Genomic DNA, 23,564 nt, shown 5'->3' with positions numbered 1-23,564 from the left:
GTCTTAAATTATTGGCATGTATGCCTTGACTTTTCACTAACTCATCCACTCTGGTAGACACCAATTTGTGTGGTTGCCTGGACCAAAAATGCCCCCTTCCTGGAAGCATCTCATTGCTGCTTGCATCATAGTGGAAGAATCTTGTTGAGTGAGTAGGTCAAGTCTATGCTGGAGGGTGCCTCAGCCAATCAGATTCTTTCTCTTAAGAATTTGAAACTTAAAATAGAGGGACAGAGAGGAGGGATCTTTGGAACTGACTCATTGTAAAGGTGATATCTAGAGAGAAGTTCTCTGATCTTTTGCAAAGATGCCAGATATTCTCTTTGGATCTTGCTGGCATACTTCTATACCTTTATCCTTCTATTAAGTTCATCTCTTATGATGAATTTTGTCAGAGTTGATGTCTGGTGCTTGCAAATGAGAAAAGCTTTAACCAGAGCCCCACCCAAGGTTTCCAGGGTGAAGTAATCTGTTCCACTGACAGTCCATAACACAGACAGGGCATATGCTATGCTGATAGTCAGTGAGAGGACAGAAGGCTTTGGATAATGATTCCCCAGTGGCCTCTCTAAGCTGGCCAGGACCGAGCTTATGGGATACCCATGTTAGCCTGGCTGCCCCATGTTAGCCTGGTCTGCCCCTATAGAGAGTGAGTCTTAAAGAACTAAAACTCAAATGACATTTCCACCAAAACTTTGTTACTCTGGCTAGAGGGAATGGCTCCCTCCTCTGAACTCCTACCTTGTTTAGAACCTTCATCTAGCTTGTATCACCTTCAGCATTCCTTGCAGTCATCTGAGAACTGGTCCTCTTTCTCCTATGTCTGGAAGACTGTAAGCTCCTGGTGTGCAGGGATGGGTATCTTTGGATCCTGCGTGTTGTCCTGTACATTTCAGTACATGGTCCTTAAGTGGTCACCAAGTCTGACCTGAAGGTTTTCTATTAATACGTGTCCACCTTGAGACTTAGGGATGGAGAATGGGGAAAGGAAAGGACCCAGAATGGGCTTGGATGCTCTAGCTGGGCAGACAGGACCAAAAGCAGCCTATAATCAGGTGTTAGGAGGTATGTTTCAGAGGCAGTTCAGGCTAGGCTGAAAAGGCCAGAATATCAGACTCCAGGCAATAATGAGCTCTGCTATTTTAAGATTATAACTTATTCACCTTCCAGGCTGAGAAGACCTAATGGGTCACTTTCTCTAATTAACACTTCCCAGGAACAAAACCATTCCATCAGGCTTACCTCTTGGATGATAGATATTTACTGCTCAACCTCATATGTGGGCCATGGGTTTTTCAGTCTTGTCTGCATCATCAGATTGTTACAATAATGCCTTGTAGTTATGTGATGAAACCTTTATTTCCAAGTACTTTTGGCTCTTTTGTCTCATTTATCTTCACCACAGCCAGCCCCACTCAGTGGCAGGAATCATTATGCCCCTTTTACAGATAGCACAGAGGTTTTATTTCTAGCTCAAACCTACAGTGTAAATTAGGGGCAGGGGACCTGGTGCCAGAACCCAGGTCTGCTTAGTCTTTGTCCTATTGATCAATTCAGATAATTTGGGAGCTATGTTGGACCCCACCCTGTCATACCTGAGCATCCCCACCCCTCTGGGCTCAGAAGCGCTGTCTGCTGCTGCTCATGAGGTGGCATTAGGAGCCCAGGAGTACAGGAACCTCGTTGCATCAGAGTCAAGGACAAACATAACAGCAGGAAGGGATCAAACCTTCATTCTGAAAGTTGAGTTTTATTTATAAATTGGGCTTTTCAGAATTTGGCTCTGGTGGCATTGAAGAGCCACAGTTCAGGGCCACAGAGAGAGCAGCTGTGAGTGGTTTGCTGCCTGGGAGGGGGTGTCATCTGCCAGTGAGGCAGAAGCTGGGAGTAAATGAGGACCCTGTGGAGAAGCTGCTAGAAGCTGCCCACCAAGTTAGAGAGCCCACCTGCCTGGTGGGTGGGATTATTTTAATTCCCTTCTTAAAAAAAAAAGAAGCTGGGTGGGAAATTTGCTAAAATCTGCGTTAAATGTGATTTTTCTCTAACCAAGGGGAGCTGCCGGAACAAAGCACATATGCTTCCACGGAGCCAGCCCTCTTGGGTCTGGAAGTGAGCAGCAGGGCTGCTCTCCACTCTGTGACTTAATTGGCTTTAAAACCTCATGTGTAAGATCAGAGTTACACATGACCAGCACACCATTTGGTGCAGCTACTCTGGGAGATTATAATTTGGAAAGAGACCTTTGGTGCCTCATTTCAAGACAGGAAAAGCAGCCAATTGAGAGGCTTAGGAAGAAGATAGAGGTGGGTAAAGGAGCAGAACTGGAGCCCTGAATTAATCTGATTTACTGCTTTTGAAATAAAAAACAGGTAAAAAAAGAAAAAACCCAAGGAGTTACTGCTTTCCAAGGAGGGAGTGAGGTCCAGTGCCAAAGGGATCTGTGTGTGAACCTTTTTGGCTCTACACTTGCGTGGAGATTTTGGGAACTCTGTGGCTTGTTAGTTTTGTTAGTGTCCTGCTAGGGGCCCTCATTTACTTTCCCCAAAACAATGATTTTTATTTAATAAAATCTGGTCCTTCCTAAGCTTCCCTCAAAGAGTTTGTTTATCAGCACAGCCAGGTTTAAGAATCGCTTCAAAGGCATGACTGAGAGAGCTGAGTCAGAACTGAGGTTCAAGATCAGTCTCTACCTTAGGATTTTGGTTTTTGGGGAGCTTGGGGCAGGACAGGGAGAAGAGACATGAAATTCCTGAATTCCGGGATTTTTTTGGCTGGCCCAGCTTCAGGGAAGGTGAGGATCGGGCCAAGCTGTCCTACTTGCAAGAGCTTGGTAGGCTTCCCTCTGTTGACTCTTTGCGGGGGCTGTTACCTGGTATCCTGCACTAGAAACCAGTCTCAATTCAGTCTGCCTTGGTGTTTTTTTTTTTTTTTTTTAAATTAATGGATCTTGGGCTGGGGATTGATTCTTTCTGAGTGAGTTTAAAACAAACAAAAATGAAAACAATCTAGATGGGATATACTAACACGGGTAAACGTCAGGTTTTGATTCTCTGAAGCTGATATGTCTGCTATTTCCCATTCAAGGTATAGATTTGGAGCCTGCAAATTCTAGGACCTGGATGCCGACATAACACAAAGAACTCCCTCCACTACCCGTAGCACCCTCTCACCTCCTCATTTTCTAGGATGCAGATTTTAAAATGACATTTAGATGTGGTACATTCTGGCTAATGTACATACTTCCTTTTTGCACTGGTTTATTCCTTTTTAGCTGTCTATGCAGTTTAATCATCATGTAGTTCAATAGACACATTAATCATACTACACTCAAAATTCTAGGAATCCTGAGTTGAGTAAGGCCTCTTGAAGTGATTCCCACTCTAGCACAGTGATTCACAACTAAGGTGCGGAGGGAGGATTTTGCCCCCCAGGGGGCATTTGACAAATATCTAGAGATATTTTTGGTTGTCACGATGTGGGAGGGCGGTGCTACTGGAATCTAGTGGTTAGAGGCCAGGAGTGCTGCTAAACATCCTACAATGTACAGAACAGCTTCCACAACAAAGAACGATCTGACCCCAAATGTCAGTAGTGCTGAGGGTCAGAAATCTGCTCTAGCAGAAGAGGCACACATTGTACAAATGGTTACATTATGGTGTTGTATGATCAGATCTATATATAAATGTAGGATATCAACATCAGTATGTGGACGGGGGAGCTGGAGCCATGGGTGAGGTGGGCCAATGGACATTAGAGAAGGCTGCAGGGGGAAGTGACTCCTAATCATGGTTTTTACTTAATGCCTTTGCAACCAATCATCAAAGAATCTCTTTCATTGAAAGTTTATTAGGCAAGAACTACATACTAGGATTTTTTGTTCTTTTTGCACAGCCCTCTGGGTAATTTAATCAAAGATTTCTGATGATTTTGTATCTTCTCTTAAAACAGTACTTCCCCCAAAGAGCCCAGAAGAGGCATGAAGAGGAAAGAATTCATTCAACCTTATTCTTTGCTCCTCAGCAGGAATCTCTAGTCTATTTTAACCTGTGGTTCTTCTGCCAGGACTCCTCTTGCCTTCTCTCCTTCAAGGTTCAGCTTCCTAACCCTTGGCCATGAAGCCTTCTCTTGGAGACATCTTCAGGCCATAGTGATTGATTCATTCCCTGAATTCCTTAGAGGCTTGTGGCTTTTCTCCACACTTATTCCAGTCTCTTAGGTGTGTTTCTACCTAGCCTCTGGACTCCTCAAGGACAGGAACCACACCCTCCACCTGTGCATCCCTCTATAACACTGAACACTTTTCTCCCCTAATTTCCACTGAAGTTGAGAGGAAGAGGAAGGAACTAAGGAAAGATGTCAGGAGACAAACATCTTCCTGTAACACTGGACTAATGGATATATACATTTTATCTTCCCAAAGTCTCTGGATTGTGTTTTTATAATAAAGTCTAAAAATTTAATCTCTGTTCAGTAGGTACGACATGCAAAAAATAAATTGCCAAAATTATTATTAGCATTTTCTTACTAACAGATTTTGCAGAAGCTGTTTCCATATCAAGCAGATCAACCTTTTTGTTGTCATAGAGACAAAGATCTTTATATAACCATGGGCAAGGTGAGATTTTTTTCCCCTCTTTTCCTCCTTCCAGTTGTCTGAAACTAGTAAGAAAGAAAAGGAAATTTTTTAAATCAATTTTTTTCTTTTTTTTCCCCCAATTAAAGCAAGTAAAAATGTGAGAGCTATTTTTTGTATCACACTTTAGATTTTAAATACATATGTTTTTAATAAAATATGAAAGGGGAGGAAAGATTTCAATGATGCCATTTTCAAAATTTGCAAGCAGTGGGCTGGGCAGAGATAAGTAGTTATAATCCTTGTACCTGTTTTTCTTCTTAAACCAAATAGTGAACTTCAGATGGAGGACTTAGATGGCAGGGTTACTGAGTCCTGAGAGCATAAACTGACATCTGTTGAGGACTGATGATGAATTCTGAGGTGCTCTGCGGTGCTCGCCTTCTCCAACCCTCAGAACCTGGAGTGCTCCCTTCCCTCTGCAGCGCCAAGTACTGTGGATAAGTTAGGGCAAGACCACTTCTTCTCCTGGAAACCTTATCTCATAATGTAAGCTCTCTTCATTTTGGGAACTCCTGATAACTTGTTATTCACAGTATTTTTTTATCTTATAATTATTGTTTACCATTTTATACATTCATCATTAAGAAAAGAGGATTTTAGCATGAACCTGTCTACTTTTCCTGTCCTTTGCCTTAATATTAAGTGATTCCCTTATCCATCTGTCTTCCTCCCTCGGGACTCAGAACTATCCTTACTCTTTCTAAGATTAACCCTTCCCCTATGTTCTTAGACTGATGCCCTCTCCCTACCCGCACTGAGATCTTACTCCAACAAATACTATTCCTTCCTCATCCCATGTATCTTCAGTCTGTCCTTCATGGATTCCTTCTTCTCTTCCTCTTTGAAGAAAAAAAAAACTTTTCTGAGTCCTGCTTATTTTCTGTCTGTCTCTGAGTGTAAGGTTTCGATTTTATGACTTTTTGCAGTGATAAATAGGTGTTGTGTATGTGTGTTGGAGGGGATAGGGAAGGGAAATATATGGCACAAGGGAGTTTAAAATATACTTGCTCTCCAAAATTATACCTCCATGAAGAGCAGTGCCTTGGTTCCCAAACTTTAGAGTGTACTAGAATCAACTGGGGAGCTTGTTAAAATGCAGACTGCCAGACCCCATCTCCAGAGTTTCCGATTCAGTAGGTTGGGGCTGGGGCCTGAGAGTATACTTGTCTAATAGTTCCCAGGTGATGTTCATGCTGCTGGTCCAGGACTACACTTTGATAAATATCACCTTAATGTAACAACCCTCCTATTGCTTCATATGTACCTCTCTTGTCATATGGATGTTGGTGTCAGTGTGTTGTGCCCAAAAAGTTATCCTGTTTTCACCTAGGTAGACTCTGCCTCCATAGGGCTCTCATCTGAAAGACAAGGTCATCTCTCAATCATCCAGTGCTCAGGAAACATGACCTTGTGGTAGCCAAGGGTCACCATAGCTGGCCAAGGATCTGAATATTGAGGAGAAGATGCTCCTGGTGGTGGATGCTCAGAATGTCTACCCTCAAACCTAGTCTGCCCTATAAAATCTTTTTGAGGGGTTCTAGGCTTCTCTAAGTCATGGTGTGGCACAGCAGCAAGAGAAAAGTGTTTGTTTTTGTTTTTTTTCCTCTTTAGCCTTTTCCAGGGAAGAGGTCCCCTGCTAAGGCCAGCATGAGTGTAGCAACAGGAGCCATTGAGAAATCTGCCCATTCACACCCCTCTCCTCAAACAGAGGTTCCTCACTCAGTACCAACTTCAGAGAAGCTGGGCGTATTTTTTTTTTTTCTAAATTAAGGAGAGATAATTTTCTCACAAAGACAAGCAAATATAAAAAGATAATTATTAGATAAAGTCCTGAATTGCTACTCAATAGCTGTGAGACCTTGAGCAAGTTATTCCATCTGTCTGGATCTCAGTTCCTTCTAGTCTGTATGATAAGTAACAGGCGAGCAGGGCAGCCTGTTAGTGGCACCATCATTCATAAGAGTAACGCGGGAGGCTTGTCAGGGAAGGACAAGGGCTGGAACTTGGAAGGCAGGTTCCATTGTTTGTGGATTGATTGAAACAAATTCTATCAGCATGGTCGTCACCTTCAGGGAATGGAGCTGACAGGATAATTAATGGAAACTAATTAATATAAACCCCATACACCCTTAAACTGTCTCTCTAAACCACAACTATTCCCAGAAGGCCATTAACTCTTCCACAGGGAGAAGCACAGCCCAGCCCAGAAGGGAGGGTGAATCCCCTCTATGAAACAGCTCCTGTCAGACGGTTGGGGGCTCAGAGGAAATGGGGGAGGGGGTGGTCTCCTTTCTCCCTCAGTAGAATTCCATCATTTCTAATGGTTAGAACATAATCAAGACCTCCACCAGCCTGGTGCCTTTTGAGCACTTTTGTGGTACTCTCCTGCCCCCGTCCCCCCCCCCCCCGTTTCTTTCCTTTTCTCTTTTAACAAAGATCATTTATTGAGATGTAAATCATATAAAATTCACCCATTTAAAATGCACAAAGCAATGGTTTTTAGTATGCTCACGTGCAACGATCACCACAATCTAACTGTAGGAAGTTTTCATCACCCCCAAAACCCACACCCACTGATTAGCAGTCATCCGCCCTTTCCCCCCTTCTCCCCCACAACCCCTGGCAACTACCAACCTACTTTCAGTCTATCTGGACATGTCACATAAATAGAACATACAATATGTGGCACTTTTATCTAAATGGAAGAAAGGAGACCCGGTGGCACTCTGATACACTAGTACCAAAAGGCGCCCTTTCCTTGACCCCATCACTGCAGGAAACAGCTTGCTCCACCTGCTTGCAGATGCGCACATTCCTTCAATCACGCCCGTGAGTGTGCAGGTGGTGGTGTGCCAGCGGGACACAAGGCCTTTCCCTGATTATACAGCTAGGCTAAGTGCGGAGACATCTGGGCACGGGCAGAGCAGTGGCTTGTGTGCTTGCTAAGATGCGGGTGGGCGCTGGTTGGGGCAGGTGGGCACGCCAGTAGTCCCAGTTAACAGATCAGGTCATCCCCGGTCATAGGGCCTTAGCTGAGCTCGCCATTCCCAGAGGACCACGGGGTGCCAGAGCCCACAGTAACCTACGCCGACCTGGCTGGCCCAAGGCTCAAAGACCACGCAGGACGTCTCTAGCAGAGACTGCGCTGATTGAGGAGCGTCACATCCATGTTTCCTTCCAGCACCGGCAGAGAGAGGCCTTCTCCTGAGGCTTCTGAGCATTTCTACGACCCCCGCTGCGGCCCCAGCCCAGGGTCTGGGCTGCCTGGGCACGGGATGGCAAAGACAGCCCCAAACTTTGGGTTCTCATCACCCTAAAAGGCGGGGAAGTTCTCCAAGCTTCCAGGCAAAGGGGGCCAAAGAGTAGGGAGGGAAGGTGGCCCAGAGCGAATGAGGGTCCCGCGTGGAGGGGGCCGCGGCGGGAGCGCCGCTACTCACAGTCGAGTGAGGCCGGCTCGCGGGCCGGGGCAGCGCAGGGCGCCGTCGGGCGCGCAGTTGCAGGGCTCGGGGCAGCGCGCCCCGCGCAGCGCCAGTGGCAGCGGCGGCGGTAGCAGCAGCAGCAGCAGCGCCAGCAGCAGCCGCAGCTCCAGGGACGGCCGCCCCATGGTCCGTGAGCCTGAACGCGGGCTGCTGCCGCAGGACCAGTGTCCTGGAGCCCCCGAGTGCGGCCCACACCCCTCTCCCCGCCCCTCGGCCTGCCCTCCACCCCCTCCCAGTGCCTGCCCGCCCCTGCCCTTCCCCTTTAACTCGCCTCCTGCTGAGTCTCTGCCCTGACTGGACTTGGGGCAGTGGTCGGTGACCCCATCCCCTCCTTTCTGCTGCTTTCCCTTGTCCTGTCCTGTCCTCTACACTTGCAGATGGCCCTAGTTATAGGAAGTAGCGATGTAATGGCAGATGCTTTGGTTTACAGGTGGAGTGTTCTGAATTCTCCTGCAACCATGAGTGTGAAGTTGAGTGAGTTGTGGCACTTTGTGGCACCTCTCTTATTTCATCTGTGAGAGGGTCAGATGGATACTCGCTGTACCCACATCGGAATGGGTTACAGTGCCCAGCTCAGATGCTTCTCTCCTTCATTGCCAACCCCTAATCCTTTCCCCTTCTCCCCTAACAAGTTCCTCCACACTACAAATAATTTTTATCTTCCCAATTTCCCCAGTAATTTCTCTGTATTTCTCTTGGTAGTAACTGCTTTCTTCCTTACAGTATAGCTATTGAGGTTTGTCTTAGATCTCTACTGTAGATTGTTAGGTCTTTGAGAGTAAAACCCAATTCAGATATGTTTTTGTATTCCTTCTGGCTTGTACATGGTAAATTCTCAATAAAGATTTGTTGCATGAATGAATGAAACAAAACTGCTATATATATACAGCAGCTGCCCCGGTGGAAGGCCCAGTATAGGCTAGACCCTGTGACAGGTGCTCTGCCGCACATGATGTCCAAGCTTCACGTTGAACTTGCAGAGTGTTTACAGTGAGAAAAATTATGTGCTGAGAGGTATGTGGCTTCCCTGAAGTCACGCAGTTTGTAAGTTGTGGAACCCTGTTTGAACTTATGTCTGTCACCCACTCCCTCTCACCAATGCAAGGAACTTCTGTATGATCTACATACCAAGGGACTAGGGAAGGAGGCAAGATTTTATGGTAACCATGGGGATGTGTAATTTCTCCCTCTTCAATTTGATCATTAAATTCCTTTCCTCCTTCCAAGGACTGTGTTTAGACTAGCAGTCTTGCTGGAAGAGGTGCACTTTGAGAACTGGGAAGGCAACTGAGGCTGTAAAGACAGGAAGCCTGAGAACAGATCTTTCATTCTGAAGCCACCTCTCAAGGGCAGGCTCCCTTAGTCACCAGTCTGTAGTCTCTTGCTCAAGGAGGGTGGATTATTATTATTTAAAAAACTCATTTGGCTTTGCCCACATTGTGCTAAAGGGCACAAAAAACATGCTTATTATCTATAATATTGTCTTTTCTGGATCCTTGCCTCCAATTGCTTACCTGATGACTCCTCACCCTTTGATACCTATGCATATGCTGTTCTCATTATTTGGAATGATTGTCTCTTCTTTTTTTATTATTCCATTAGGTAAACTCCTGGTTGTCCTTTAAGACTCAGCCCACTGTCATTTCTACTTTGAGCCTTCTCAGATTCAATCTAGTTGAGTAGTTGTGGCCTCAGCACCTGATTCTATAGCCTGTAATATGATACACTGTAATTATGGGTTTAATTAATTAACTAATATTCATCTTAGTTTCACAAGGGTACGTTATAGCTTCTGCCTCCTAGTAGGCACTCCATATATATCTGTTGAATAACAGAATGAATAAATGAAACCCAGGCCAGTAAATTATCTGGGAAGAGCTAAACAGCCTTGCTTGGTTTATTTTCAACCACACTGGATCTGTCTGGATAAGTATCAAGTAATTATCTATGACTAGTTTGGGGTCATGTTTTCTCTCCTGTTTTAGTTTTGTCAGATTTTGGTAAGGATGTTGGGGTAGCACTGGGCTTTTCAAACGTTTCTACCACATAGACTGATTTGCAGGAGAGAAGAAATGAATAACGCAATGAATGGCATTTATTTCAAGTCTCATGTTTTATGTGGCTTTTTTTTTTTTGATTTTTACTTCATAACATATCTGTTATATAAAAAGAATGGTTGCTCCCACCCACCCCTGAATCTTCAAGAACAATGGATATTCCAGGAAAAATCATTTAATTCTGTACTCCAGTAGGAGGACTGAGCGATCAGGAGACTTGGATTTTTCTTCTGGTTCTATGATCAACTGTGGGACTTTGTCTTCAGTTTCTTCTTTTGTAGGAGGAAAAGTTGGAGTTCACAATCCCTAAGGCTCTTGTAGCTCTATAAGGCAAGGACTTTGTAAGCAGCTCCTGTAGTATTGCTGGTGAGAGGAATTGGATTATATATATTGACTTATAGTTTGTCTTCGATTAGAAATAAAATCCTGTTTATGAAGTGGTGAGTTCATTTTAGAGAAAGCTCATAACTATAATGAGTTTTTATAAAATTTTACTGAGTAGATTAATTTGATTTGGATCTTAATTATCATCAATCAGTTCTTGCAATGTACCCATTATAATAAAATCATATTGATTTTTTGTTATAATCACAAAAGTTTGTTACAATGGAATTACCTATCCTACTTATTAGTGTGTGACCAACTTAGAGTATTTTTAAATCTGAAGGACTTTGTTTCATGCAACTATGTTTATAGCTACTTTGTTACAGAACTCCAAAACAACATGACCCACAAGGATTGTTAATTACATTTTGTTGTCAAAATAAAGTTCATAGAATTCATAAGAAGTTTATCCTACTTTAGAGATAGAAAAATACAGTATCTGATACTATAATTCAAAAATCCTAATAACTCTCTGAAGTTTTAGAACAGAGCTTCTCCTATTTTAGGGTACAGAAGTATCATTTGCAAAACTTTAAAAACAAAGATTCCTGGAACTCTTCCCAAGAGATTCTGATTTAATAGATATAGAGTGGGGCTTAGAAATCTGCATTTTAACAAGCTTATCCATGTAATTCTGATGCATGGGGTGCCCACAGCACAATTTGAGAGATACTAAATGGAATTTCTAGCATTAAATTTGTCTTAAGACAAAACTCAAGAATCCTTATTAAGAACTTTGAATGAAGCCTAAGAATTTTGATGCATTTTAAAAGAAACCTGGGTGTATGTAAGCACATGGATACACATAGTATTTTGTGTGTATATGTGTGTTTGAATGTTTTTAATTTAATTGCTGAGGATTTTTTATTTTAAGTAGCAATCAGTTTAGTTATTTTAGTTTTATTTATTTATTTGTGATGAGCAATGTCACAAAATCGTGGAATCTATTTTCTTTATGCTTCACCACATCAGTAGCTCTTGAAGTCATACTAAGACATTAGAGTTGAAGGAAGTTATCAAAATAATTTTTTTTTATTTCAGCGTATTATGGGGGTACAGATGTTTAGGTTATGTAACCTAAACATCAAAATAATTTTTAAAACCTCAGGTAAAACAGGCAGGATTTTCTGATTCTTGAACACGTACCCTGTTAGTATAATAATTGATATTTCTTCCCTCTTAAAAGCAGTTGTTTTACCTTTCCCTTGGGAAAAAAAGGTGAATGAGTGCAGAGAAATAAAAAATCGCCTAAGAAAAGAAAAATACAATTACACCTTACACCTCTGAGCTGTTCACCTTGTTACATGGGGTAAAAAAACAAAACAAGGAGGACAAAAAAGACAAGCCCTGAAAGTTATGCTTTGAAATTTCATGCAACCTCTCTGTTGCTTGTTTGGAAATTTCATCTGCGTTTCACTATCTACATAATGTGAAATCAGAGGTGTGATCAGCTGTGCTACCTCTAATGCTGCCCTGGGTTCTGGTGGACTTTAGGAGGAGCTCAAAGCTGCAGGCTGATAGGTGCCTGGGTCCTGGCCCTGGGGCTGGGTCAGGGATTGGAATGTGAAGGTCTGGAGCAGGAGAATCCTTCTCTGAGACTGATGAAGAGAGAGCTGGAGAAGAGGCCTTGCCTTTTTGGTCACATTGCTAGACAGATGTGAGTGAATTAGGGGCTGGTGTCCTCCTTGTCTCATGGAAAAAGCCCATTTGCACTGGCAGCAACTAGAGAAAAGAGATGAGAAACAGATGGGGGCAAACGGAGTCTTAGTAATGTTCTGTGACTCCATGGAAGTGGTCATGCCTGAGGCTAGCACCACCCTTAAGCTTCCCTAGTAATACATCCCCTCTTGCTTAGGCTAGTTGGAGTTGAGTCTCTCTCACTTACAACCAAAATTCTTCATCTCCACTATCAGCCTTGCTGTGAACTTTATTTAACCTGCCTATTCCCCTGACCCCTTCCCAGTTAGGAGAGAATTAGGGTTTTTCTATTCTTATCTCTGCCATAGGACTCATTATATATGCAGTGAATTTTTCTCCTTTGCGTCAGCAGCATTTATCACCGTGATTCTGGGAAGAAACAAGTCAAATGAGTGAATGAACAAATGAATGAATGAGCACACAAAGAGGCAGTGTTATAGAACTGTGTTATTCCTCTTTTTAGAGAAACTGCATTTTGCTAAATAATTTACCAAACATTCTTTTTGTTTTGGGGAAGACCCCTTAGTAAACTGAGACCTTGGTTTAGAATTAAACTGTAAGCTAAAATATTACATAGAGCTAAAACAAGGAAAGAGAGAAAACTTTCTGAAATGATGATACAAGTCAACAGGGAAACGGGATTTGATTTTTTAAAAAGTGATGTAGAATTAAAGTATTAATTCTATGCCACGCTAATTGGCAGTATTTAGGGAAAAGTTATCAAAGCTCAAGAAATTTGGGGTAAATTGGGTTAAAAACGTTAAGATTCTTTATTAGAGAGTTTCTTAGAACTTGCAATGTGCACTCTGGATCTCCAAGAGGGCCATAATATACGCAGGGCACTGTTGTGTCTCTGAGAAACTTTGAGAGTACTGATTGGGGAATACACTTTGAGAAAATGGATTAATTCACAAATTTTCAGGCACCTGGATTTTATGGCAAAGAACCCCTCCACTGGGCTGGAAGCCAGAGCTGACCTTAACATCCATATAGCAGACTCCCATGTGCACTTGGTGACAGGTGATTCTTCTCCCCTCCATCCCCTGAAATAGATACTGAAGGTCTAGAAATTCCAACGTTATCAATATATTTCTTGAGGGCATTGCCCTTTCCAGGCTCTTTTTTGAAAATGAAAATACTACACAGGGTGGGAGCACTTTGAGTCAATTGTATCTTCATCGGAATTAGAATAATTTTTTAAGACCCCGGGTGGTGTGAGGACACTGGGTATGTAGAGCACAGGAGGTGCCCCCACCCCCCAGAGGAAAGGGAAGGGTCCCCCCAGGAAGCTTCCTCCCATGAGAGCTGTGTCAGCAGTGGACCCTATGTATGACTTGCTCTCGGATGCATTCAGAACCCAGAGATTAGGGAGAGTGAAGAAAACCTGTTTTTCTCCTGGCTGCTTTGTGTGGGTACAGTGGCCCTTTTCTTTTATCTTCCTCCTCTAAGCCTATGCAGAGTCTGCTCTCAGGCACACCGAGATGCTGCTTGCTCAGGTGCCGGCTCTATTAGAGATGCACTGTCTGTCAGCCTGCTGCCGATAATATCTGTCCCTTTGATTTATGCCTTCTGGACATCATGTGCCATGCAGAAAAACAGAGAGACCAGTCATTACCATAGGACTAGTAAGGCCTTTATCAAAAGGGGAATCTCCTTCAAAGAATAGTTTATAAATAGCAGGCAGAACTGAATTGTGCACGTGGGGCCAACACAGCCTGGGAGAATGGTGCTCCTGTTTTCAGCAAAAGGGAATTCAGGGGAAGCTGATTGGCAGAAGTGCTAAGAGTGCCTGAGTGAGATTGGAGTGACTAAGACCAGGAGTGCCATTTGGATGTTCAGAGTCAAGGTGACATCTACCTGGAGAGATTGAGGAGGCAGCTGAACTATACTCATGCAGACCAAGAGAAACAGTGACATGGGAGAGACAAATCTGGGAATCCTACATCAGTGGCTGTCAAATTTTAAGAGTCACTCTTGAGAAGTTCCTTAAGAGACCAGATGGGAGGACTCATGTTGGGAAATTCTGCTTCTGTACATTTGACAGCGGGATGGGAAATGTGCATTTTAAAAGTATCCCAGGTGGGGTAAGAAGGGACCTAACCTGCCCTTTTGTAAAGCATTTCTCCAGAGTGATAGATGGAACCCATAGAGAAGAGAAGTGGGCTAAGGACAGCACCATGGGAATACACGTACTTACACTGGGAAGCAGGAGGAATGGAGGAGCCAGAGAAGAGGGCAGAGGAAGGGCCATCGGAGAGGTGCAAGGAGAGTGGAGTATGCAGTGACATTGACGACATAGACTATCTACCCACGAAACAATGTGAAGGATAGGAAAAAAAAGGACAAGTGTATTCAACCTTGAAGTTAAAGATATGGAAATTAAAGAAAACACTATGTATGAATTTACTTCTAAATTAGCCAAGAGAAGAATCATTTAAAGGAAACACCAAATGGTAGAGAAATAATTGTAAAACAAATACATTCATGCATTTAAGATCACTTAAGCCTTTTGGGAAGCAATATGGTAGTTCCCATCTAGAGCCAGACGTATGTGTATATCCCTCAATCCAGTAATTCCAGTACTGAGAATTTTCCAAAGAAAATAATTGAACAGAATAAATAAGCCATGAGAAGGAAAATGTTCATTATATCAGTATCTATATGACAAATTTGAAATATCCTGAATATTCAGCAACACTACAATGATATAAAGAAATTATGTTTCACTTAATGAAGTATGTAGTAATTTAAAATGATAATTTGGCTAATTTAGAGATACAGAAAAAGTTGTATACATTAAAAAACTTCAAATACAAAGCAATATTTGTATTGTAAATACAATAATGTAAATACATGTTTCTTTGAGGAGAAAAAATTGAGAGTAATTTTCTGTCCCAATCCTGTGCCTTCAAGTCAGTTAAGTACATAAACCATCTACCTGGTAACCTGTAAAGCAAGCCTTGATATTCTTGGCAATTGTGTGGTTCTCAGATGGCCAAGATAGCTCTGTAAATATCCTAACTCTCCTCCTTTCCAGCTTCCTTAGTGATTTGGTTTCCAACTCTTCCTTCTGACTCTAGTCTCTTTGTCTGGTGTGGGAAGCTGCTTCTGACTCTGTGTACTTTATCTTAGCATCTGTTGTTTCATACTCCTGACTTTCACCTCCCCCTAAGACTCTGCTTTGACTGGCTCTCCCAGTTTCAGACAATCTCAGCTATTAAAGCCCACTCCAACAGTCTTATAATGAAAAACTTGTGTTTAAGTTGTTGCTTTAAAAAAATTTGCCTCAATGTTCATGCTAAAACTAGCCAAATGGCTTTAAAAAGCTAATATTGAAAAATGTAATACCTTACCCTACTCCTCCTGTATCGACAGCCCAGTGGCAATTATCCTAACTGTATTAGTTGTTTCCCCTAGCATTTGCCTCATTTCTCAATAATATACTTTTATTGCTACCTGTTTTAATTATCTATTGCTGTGGAACAAACTACCACAAGCTGAACAGCCTAAAACAACACACATTTATTATGGCACAGTTACTGAGAGTCAGGAGTTTGGGCACAGCTTAGCTGGTGGAGGATAGGCAGAGTTGGGGAGAGGATCTGGTGGCCTAACCTTTCTGTATATAGGCATTCAGTTAATAGGGTTGTTTTTAGCCCCACACTGTACCCCACTCTCTGTAGTAACTTGCTTCTCCAAGTCCTGAGACTTTCTGGATCTGCTAGTCAGGTCAGCTCAATACTTATTGGATCCTACAGATTCCTTTTGTAGGGCTTTAGGGTGACACTGCTACATCAGCTGCTGCTCCTCGTCTGCTTATCTTCCAAATATTTGTTAAAATCTTTCACTTACAGTTGTTTATTAGTTTGGGTGCTCCAAGAGGTAAATGCTAAGACGATATTAAATGTGTGAGGATTTTATTAGGGAATTGCCTGTGTCTGAGAAAATGGGGAGGGGGCCAGAAAAAGCTTGGAGAGCATCAGACTGAGGTGAGAATGAAGGAGAGAGAAGGAACGCTGGGTGGAAGTGTCCTAGACCACAGTGCAGTCTAAAGAAAGTTCAATAAGGCTGGCAGGAGTATTTGAGCCAAAGTTGGCTGTTGGAGGAGTCCTGTATCTCCTGGGAATGGGCCTGCCGTAGTTTCCCTGCCATGCTCAGTCATTAGTTGGGAGCAGCTCTGGGGATGCATGGCCTGGGCCCAGACTCAGCTGTGGAGTTTAGGTGGATTTGAGAGTCCAGCAGAGGGGATCCTTGGTCAGTTACACTCCCATAGATGGAAGCCTGAGCAGTGTCATGGCCACCACAAATGGTCTCTTCTCTAATTCCCTCTATCCTTTGGGTGTGTTCCTTTTTTGTGGGGGAGGGCATATTCTTTTAAAAAATCTTTACTATATTTTAGTGGTATTTAGGGAAGGAAAGCAAAGGAAATAGATGGTTGGAGTTCAATGTTTATTTTTCTATCATTTTAAATAATTTTCTTCCAAAGTTGTTTATACTTAAAAAAAAAAAAAAAAAAGAGAGAGAAGGGAAAGATGACCAGAAGGCTCATATGCAGAAAGCCAGGGAAGGATGGAGGCTGAGAAAGTCAGTGTGACTTGCTAATTAGAGGGTCTTTGGTGACCTTATTGCTGCCTCTACTGTTGTGGGGAAGAAAGCCAGCCTGAAAGAGGCTGAGTAGATGTGGAGGAGTGAGTAGGTGTAGACAAGTCTGTTGAGGAGTCTGGTGGTAAAGAGAGGAAGAAGAAGAGAGAGTTAACCTACGAGTGCATAAAATACCTAGGGTATTTTAAAAAGTATTTCTAAAGAAAGGGTCTTTTTTAGAATAGGGAGATCCTAACAGTTTCATTAGTGGATATAAAAAAAGAGCCAGAATGGAGGAAAAGATTGAGAATACAAATAAGAAAGGACAAAATTGTAAGAACATGGCCAAAGAGGAGGTAGGAGAAGGATGGGATCAAGAATGCCCGTTTGAGGTGATGAATACCCGTTACCCTGATTTGATTAATTTACATTGTATGCCTGTATCAAAACATCACGTGCACCCTATAAAGATACACAACTATTATGTACCCATATAATTAAAAATGAAAAACTTTAAAAAAAAGGATGCAGGCCAGGCGCGGTGGCTCACGCCTGTAATCCTAGCACTCTGGGAGGCCAAGGTGGGTGGATTGCTCAAGGTCAGAAGTTCGAGACCAGCAAGAGAGAGACCCCGTCTCTACTAAAAATGGAAAGAAATGATCTGGACAACTAAAAATATATAGAAAAAATTAGCCGGGCATGGTGGCGCATGCCTGTAGTCCCAGTTACTTGGGAGGCTGAGGCAGAAGGATTGCTTTAGCCCAGGAGTTTGAGGTTGCTGTGAGCTAGGATGACACCACGGCACTCTAGCCCGGGCAGCACAGTGAGACTCTGTCTCAAAAAAAAAAAAAAGATGCACAATGGAGGGCTAGTTCACAAAGCAGAAGGGCTGCATCTCTTTCAGAGGTCTGAGCAAAAGAAGGAGAGAGATGTAGATGTAAAGATGTTTCAGTCGTGTATCAGCTAGGATTGCTTTTAGCTGCAAGAAGCAGAAAACTGACTGCTGTGGGGCTTAAATAACCAAAAGATCTAGGAGCTAGGCAATCCAGCATTAGTGTAACGGCAACAAGGTGCTGCCAAGGACTCAAGATCCTTCCATCTTTCTGTTCCATCATGCTCCATGAATCAATGAATGAATGAATGGGGAAAATAATGGGAGAGATAACTATAATACTTTCATTGAGACTTTTTTCTTTCAGTGAAAAACAATGCGAATGACCAAACTGTGGCCATTTCATTAAATAATCTGGTGTGTTAACAATTTGAATATCACATTGCTTTTAAAAAATATGTAAATGAGGTAGGGACATTTAAAAAAATCTAGACTATGTCATGTTAAGTAAAACCTTAAAGTAATATGGGTAGATTTATGGCAATTATGAAAAATTTATATCTGTATGATATTAAGGCAAAGAAAACCATTGTATCTTGGCACTAGTTTAGATTTTATGGTGAAGAGGGCTGGGTTTTTTTTCTTTTTGATGATTCTGTTTATTGTTCACTATAAAGTTGTTAAAATATATAAGTATAAAATTTAAAAGCCCATATGGAACATTCTTTGAGCTCCTCTAGAAGAAAGGAACTCCAAAATGCACACCTGGCCATCAAAATATTATTGCATTGTAAACATGCACACACACAGTCATTAAATTCTGATAACTAGCTAGGTTCCAATTAGAACGTTGGTGTGACTGGAGTCTCTTGTGGATTTGTTTGGTGAGTGGTCAGCCTGCAGTGAGGACTGGGTTAGGTTAATTGGGGCTGAGAGAGGGACTGGACCAGGTGATATCACCCGTATGGTTCATGAAGGCCCCTTTGCCAGATCTCTCTACTTCCTGGCACATGCCTGAGATTCTTTTTCTGGGCAGCAGTGCTTTCCTTTGTTCAAGGAGAGGCATTGTGATCTTCACACTATATGTAAATGAGTATGTCTTTCTAAATGAAGGGTTTTAACATCTGCTGTACCCAGCAGAAAGGGAGGCTGGGTACACTGAAATCTAGCCCCTTCTTGAATGTGCCGAGGTTGAGTCTCAATTCTCCATTCAAATGATCTTCTGCCCCTCACTTCTAAATTCTCTTTCTTCCTTTTATTGCCACAAAGAATTCCAGGGCTGGAAGAGGCTGTGTATGGCCTTCTGATGTATCCTCCTGCCCTCTGTCAGTAACTTTCAATCATTCCAGTGACATAAGTTCCTCCTATTACTAAGCACCAAAAAAGGATGTTTGTCAACATCCCTCAGTCATACATACTTTGTCTGACCAGACTCACCCCAGAAATGCTTCTTTAAGCTAAACTTCCTAAATTCCTCACTTGCAATGTTACAGCCTGTTTCTTGTTGGATTGCCACCAGAAATTAAGAATTTTTAATCCTAACCCTTCAGAATTTTTATCTGGAAGCTCTAACTTGGCAAGGGATCATCTAACCTCTTTTCCTGATGAGCCTCAGAGGTCTAACAATGTGCTTGGAGACCTAGGAACTCAGAGCTGATGGGAACTCCTTGTAGATCTTGGTTTCCAATCTGAAAAATAAGGAGAACAATCTCCAACCCTCTCCCTCTCACATGGACCTTGTAAGGACCCAGCGAGATAATATGACTTAAAAGTATTCTGGGAAATAGAAACAAATTCAAGGTATTATTTAAATGCTTCTCCCCTTCCCCTTGTCTTACTTTGCCAGTGTTTCATCCTCCTCTTCTACAGCCTGAGCTTTGGCACTTGATGACTTTCCCATCAGGAGCCACACAGCCTTCTAGTGCCCTCCCTCTGCCATCTAGCCTGCAGCTCTGTTCAATCCGCAGCACTAATTGTTAGGTTTGAATGGATTTCCTGGCCTAGATGGACTCAGTTTACTCTCTTCCATTACCTGCTTTGTAACCTGCTAAATCCCTACAGGCACATAGTTCTCTGCTGGGGTGTTTCTTCCCCATTTCCTCCTGACCAGGGGACATTTGGCAGTGTCTGGCACCATCTTCGGTTTTCTCCACTGGTGCTGGCGGTGTGCTACTGGCATGTAGTGGGCAGAGCCAGGGATGCTGCCAAACATCCTAAAATGTACAATAAAGAATTATCTGACCTAAAATGTCACTAGTGCTGTGATTGAGAAACTCTGCTATAGGTAAGTTCTAAGAACTATATACTCTTTTATTTTAAAAACAGCTTATCAGGTATAAAGGTATAATTGATATACAATAACATGTACATATTTAGAGTATACAATTTGATGAGTTTTGACATATTCACATGTGAAACCATGATTACAATCAAGAAAATGAACCTATCCATCACCCTAAAAAGATTCCTCCTGCCCTTCTGTAACCCAGCCCTCCTCTGGCTACCCATCGCCCCCCCGCCCCCAGACCCAGTCAGCCACTAATTTGCTTTCTCTCACTACAGGTTAGTTTGCATAGTCTAGAATTTATATAAATGGAATCATACAGCATATACTTTTTTTTTTTTTTGGCTTTTTTCACTCAGCATAATTATTGTGAGATTTATTCGTGTCATTGCTGAACTGCTTATTCTTGAAAAGGAAAGATAAGCTTGTGGTTAAGAGCAAAAGGTTATGACTTCTAGGTTCTTGGGTCTCTATTAGACACTCTTGATGATTTTAATTCCTGAATGGGATGCCTCACTTAGCTGTTCAATATTTAATCACAGGATGGATTCCTTAACCAGGGACTTTGTGAAGACCATAAAAAAGTTGGTAAAATAGAATTGAAATCACACATTTTTATGAGAATTATGTGTATTTTACTACATAGTTAGCCTAGACTTACTTGTACAGCAATGACATATGGTTTTGGAGTGGGATTCTTGAATAAATCTCAAGTTGCTCCTTTGGAGATAACTGCTAAAATCTTTATTCTAAGGAAAATAGTCCTCCTTCTCATCTGTTCCATAGTTTTCTCCTCCAGTTATCCTGAACCTATGGTATATGGCTTATTCGTTTCTCTTCTCACACAGTCTGCTGTGGGGTTGGTTATTTCCTTATATTATTAATGCTTGTACTGTTTTTCTTCAGTTAGCTCTTGGTGTTTGCGTCTGCAGATGCTCTAAGCTCATTTTTAGTATCAGTTGTAATTAATATTGCTGAGGATGTTTTGCTCTGCTTCTGGCAACTTGTTACCAGGAAAGGCTCTCTTCTGTCTGTGACGGGCATTAGTCTTTTTGCCTACCTAGTATCCTTTTGTTTGGTAACAACGAAGGACAAGAGCACTCTGCTTTTTTTTAGTGTGAGGGGACTCTGTGTCTCCTCTTTGATGTGTTTAGTTAACCTGTCTGTCTAAATGCTCCTTAACCCTCACTGCCCTATCTAAGAGGTGGCGAGCACGTAACCTGGTTATGCCCATCAGATTCTCTCCTGGACTGTCATGGAATGACTTATAGACAGATGTGGCTGGAGATGAGTCATTCTTTCTCCTGTGAGACTCTGACTGAAATTCTTGGAACTGCTTTCTGCCTGTCCTCTCGAGGACTGATTGTTCAGATTTTTTTTTTTTTTTCAGTTTTAGGACATTACTCAATGTTCTGTCCTCTCAATAAATTATTATTATTATTTTGTCTATATTTCTCCAGAATAAGTTTCAGTCGCTTACAACCAAAGGACCTGATGGTTATACACAGTCTCTCTATTTGTTTCCCCACATGTAATCTTTTCTATGCTTTGCTCTATTGCCCTAAAGTGGAAAGGACTGCTTTCTTCTTTTGGCAAGCACATTGACTTTCTAATTGTGGTTCGAGTAAGAGACTGCCCTAACCTAACTGGTCTTGGTGACCTCATTGAAGAGACTCTGTTGAATGTCATTAAGAGCACTCAGAGGAGAGGGAGAGTGATTTTTTTTGAAGCCTACCAAGACACTAGGTTGGGGAGTAGGACATGAGAAGACCTGGGCTTGGCAATGTAAGAGCCCCTTGCCTAACATGGTGGCAAGATTTCAGAGAGAAGGTGAATGGTGTACCTAGGGAGGCCTAACCTTAGGCCCCTGGCTCCCAATAGCATAAATTTCTTTTTTTTTTTCCAACAGAGAGACACCAGACTTCAAGAGTTTATCATGTGCTGGGACAATGAGGATGCCAGCAATGGCCATGATGGACAGGAGGATAAAGGTCCTAACCCTTATTTTGTGAGCACCATGGAAGCCTCCTGGATTCTAGGGAGATCCTGAGGTGAAAGGAGACCCCAGTAATGCCTGACATTGAGATTCTTGCAAGTCTCGGAGGATGAGAACTCAAAATAGAAATTAATTTGATTTTTAAAAAAGTAGGATTTTTGCATGCCCTAGTCTGTAGATTGAGATTCATAATGGCTATAAACACTTAAAAAGTTCTCATCCATAGATTAATGAATTTACTGAGTGCCGACTCTATTCCAAATATTAGCAAGTCTCTCTGTGGGTAAAGCAAAGACTTCCATGGCCTTGCCTGTCTTCCAAGAACACGTAGCTTACTTGGAGAGAGAAGACTCAAATAGCTAGGAGGAAGTTAGATCCTTATAAGAGATAATTATCAGAGTCTGACAACAATTTAAGAGCTACCACTTGTACCTAATTGGTTCATGAATGGCCTGGTCAATAAGCAGTGAGTTCAGCTGCTATAACATTAAAGGGAAATGGGAGAAAAAAAAGAAAAACAATAATAACTTAATGCCTTTTGTTCTACTAAGGGTGAGTTTGTAGAGCTGATTGTTCTGAGAAAAGGAGCAATTTATTCCTGCAGCTCACCACTTCCCAAGGAGCCCATGCTTTGCCAGCCTGTGGTCTCAAGGGTACCCCCTCCAGAGGAGGGGGTCAAGCCACTGGAGCAGCCTGTGGAAATCGAGCAGGCTGATAATGTGGTTTCAAGATGTTTTGTGCTCATCCTGTCTTCCCAAATACACAGCACTTGTCCAGGTCAATGTCAGAGGAGCTTATGTTCCTTTCAAGCAATAAGACCCAGCAGGCAGGGAATTGCTCTGGGATTAGGGGAACTCAGAGTGGCCTTATGTGTCAGGGACAATGGGCCTCTGCTTCCACATCAATATCCAGCATGAGGTTGTTTGAAAGCCTTGCTTAAAAAAAATCTTAAGTTATGCCTGACTTGGAGGTCTTGGCTCTGATATAGGCAAGGTGAAGAGATCAGATCAAGTGCCTTAGAGACCCAGCCTGTGAGGTTGGGTGAATAGGGAAGGGATTTGAATCATGACAGTGTGAAGTTATTTTTAGGGTGTTAGGACAAGACATAATACCTTTTTGGAACTTTGTTTTACTGTCTTAGTTTTATGGTAAAATGACAGCAAGAATATAGGTATAGTTTTAATCAAAACCAAACATAAACATCTAAATATCCTACATTAATACATTAAGGAGTGGTCATTCACTTTAAAAAGGATTGTCCCCTTTATAAGAAGTCCCAGTAAAATCCATTTTCAGGGCAGTTGAACTTTCCCTTGAAAGCAGAATTTGGTTTGCAGAATGTGATTGCATTTTCAGCTTTTAACGAAAATCCCAGTTGCAAAAAGGAAGTCCTACATGTCTTCTTGTTCTATTTCTCTTGCACTCCTCCAGCCACTCCCTTTTCTCCCCATGAAAATTGTGAAGATAATGTTTACATTGTGCTTAACGGATGTTTAAGAGTTGAGCTGAAAATCCAAATTGTTGGGCTCATCACCAAAGATGAGCTGGGGTTCATCCTCCAGTGGCTTCCAGACTGGGAGGGGGAAAACCTGGGTTCTGGCCCAGGCTTTGTCTTTG

General features: G+C 42.3%; 1 protein-coding gene across 1 annotated transcript in view; it reads right to left on the bottom strand.

Moving 5' to 3' along the window:
* The window catches only part of LHCGR (luteinizing hormone/choriogonadotropin receptor), a 55,265-nt gene extending 46,955 nt beyond the window's left edge, over positions 1-8,310 (bottom strand). Inside the window, exon 1 of the mRNA XM_012638871.1 lies at positions 8,074-8,310. Coding sequence (XP_012494325.1) covers positions 8,074-8,240 — 167 coding nt within the window. The 5' untranslated portion in view covers positions 8,241-8,310. The remainder of the gene's footprint in view (positions 1-8,073) is intronic.
* Between the last annotated feature and the right edge of the window lie 15,254 nt (positions 8,311-23,564).

Source organism: Propithecus coquereli, unplaced genomic scaffold, assembly GCF_000956105.1.
Source record: "Propithecus coquereli isolate 6110/MARCELLA unplaced genomic scaffold, Pcoq_1.0 Scaffold136, whole genome shotgun sequence".
NCBI lineage: Eukaryota > Metazoa > Chordata > Mammalia > Primates > Indriidae > Propithecus > Propithecus coquereli.
Note: the sequence above shows the minus strand (reverse complement) of the source record. Positions and strands in the feature narration are given on the sequence as shown.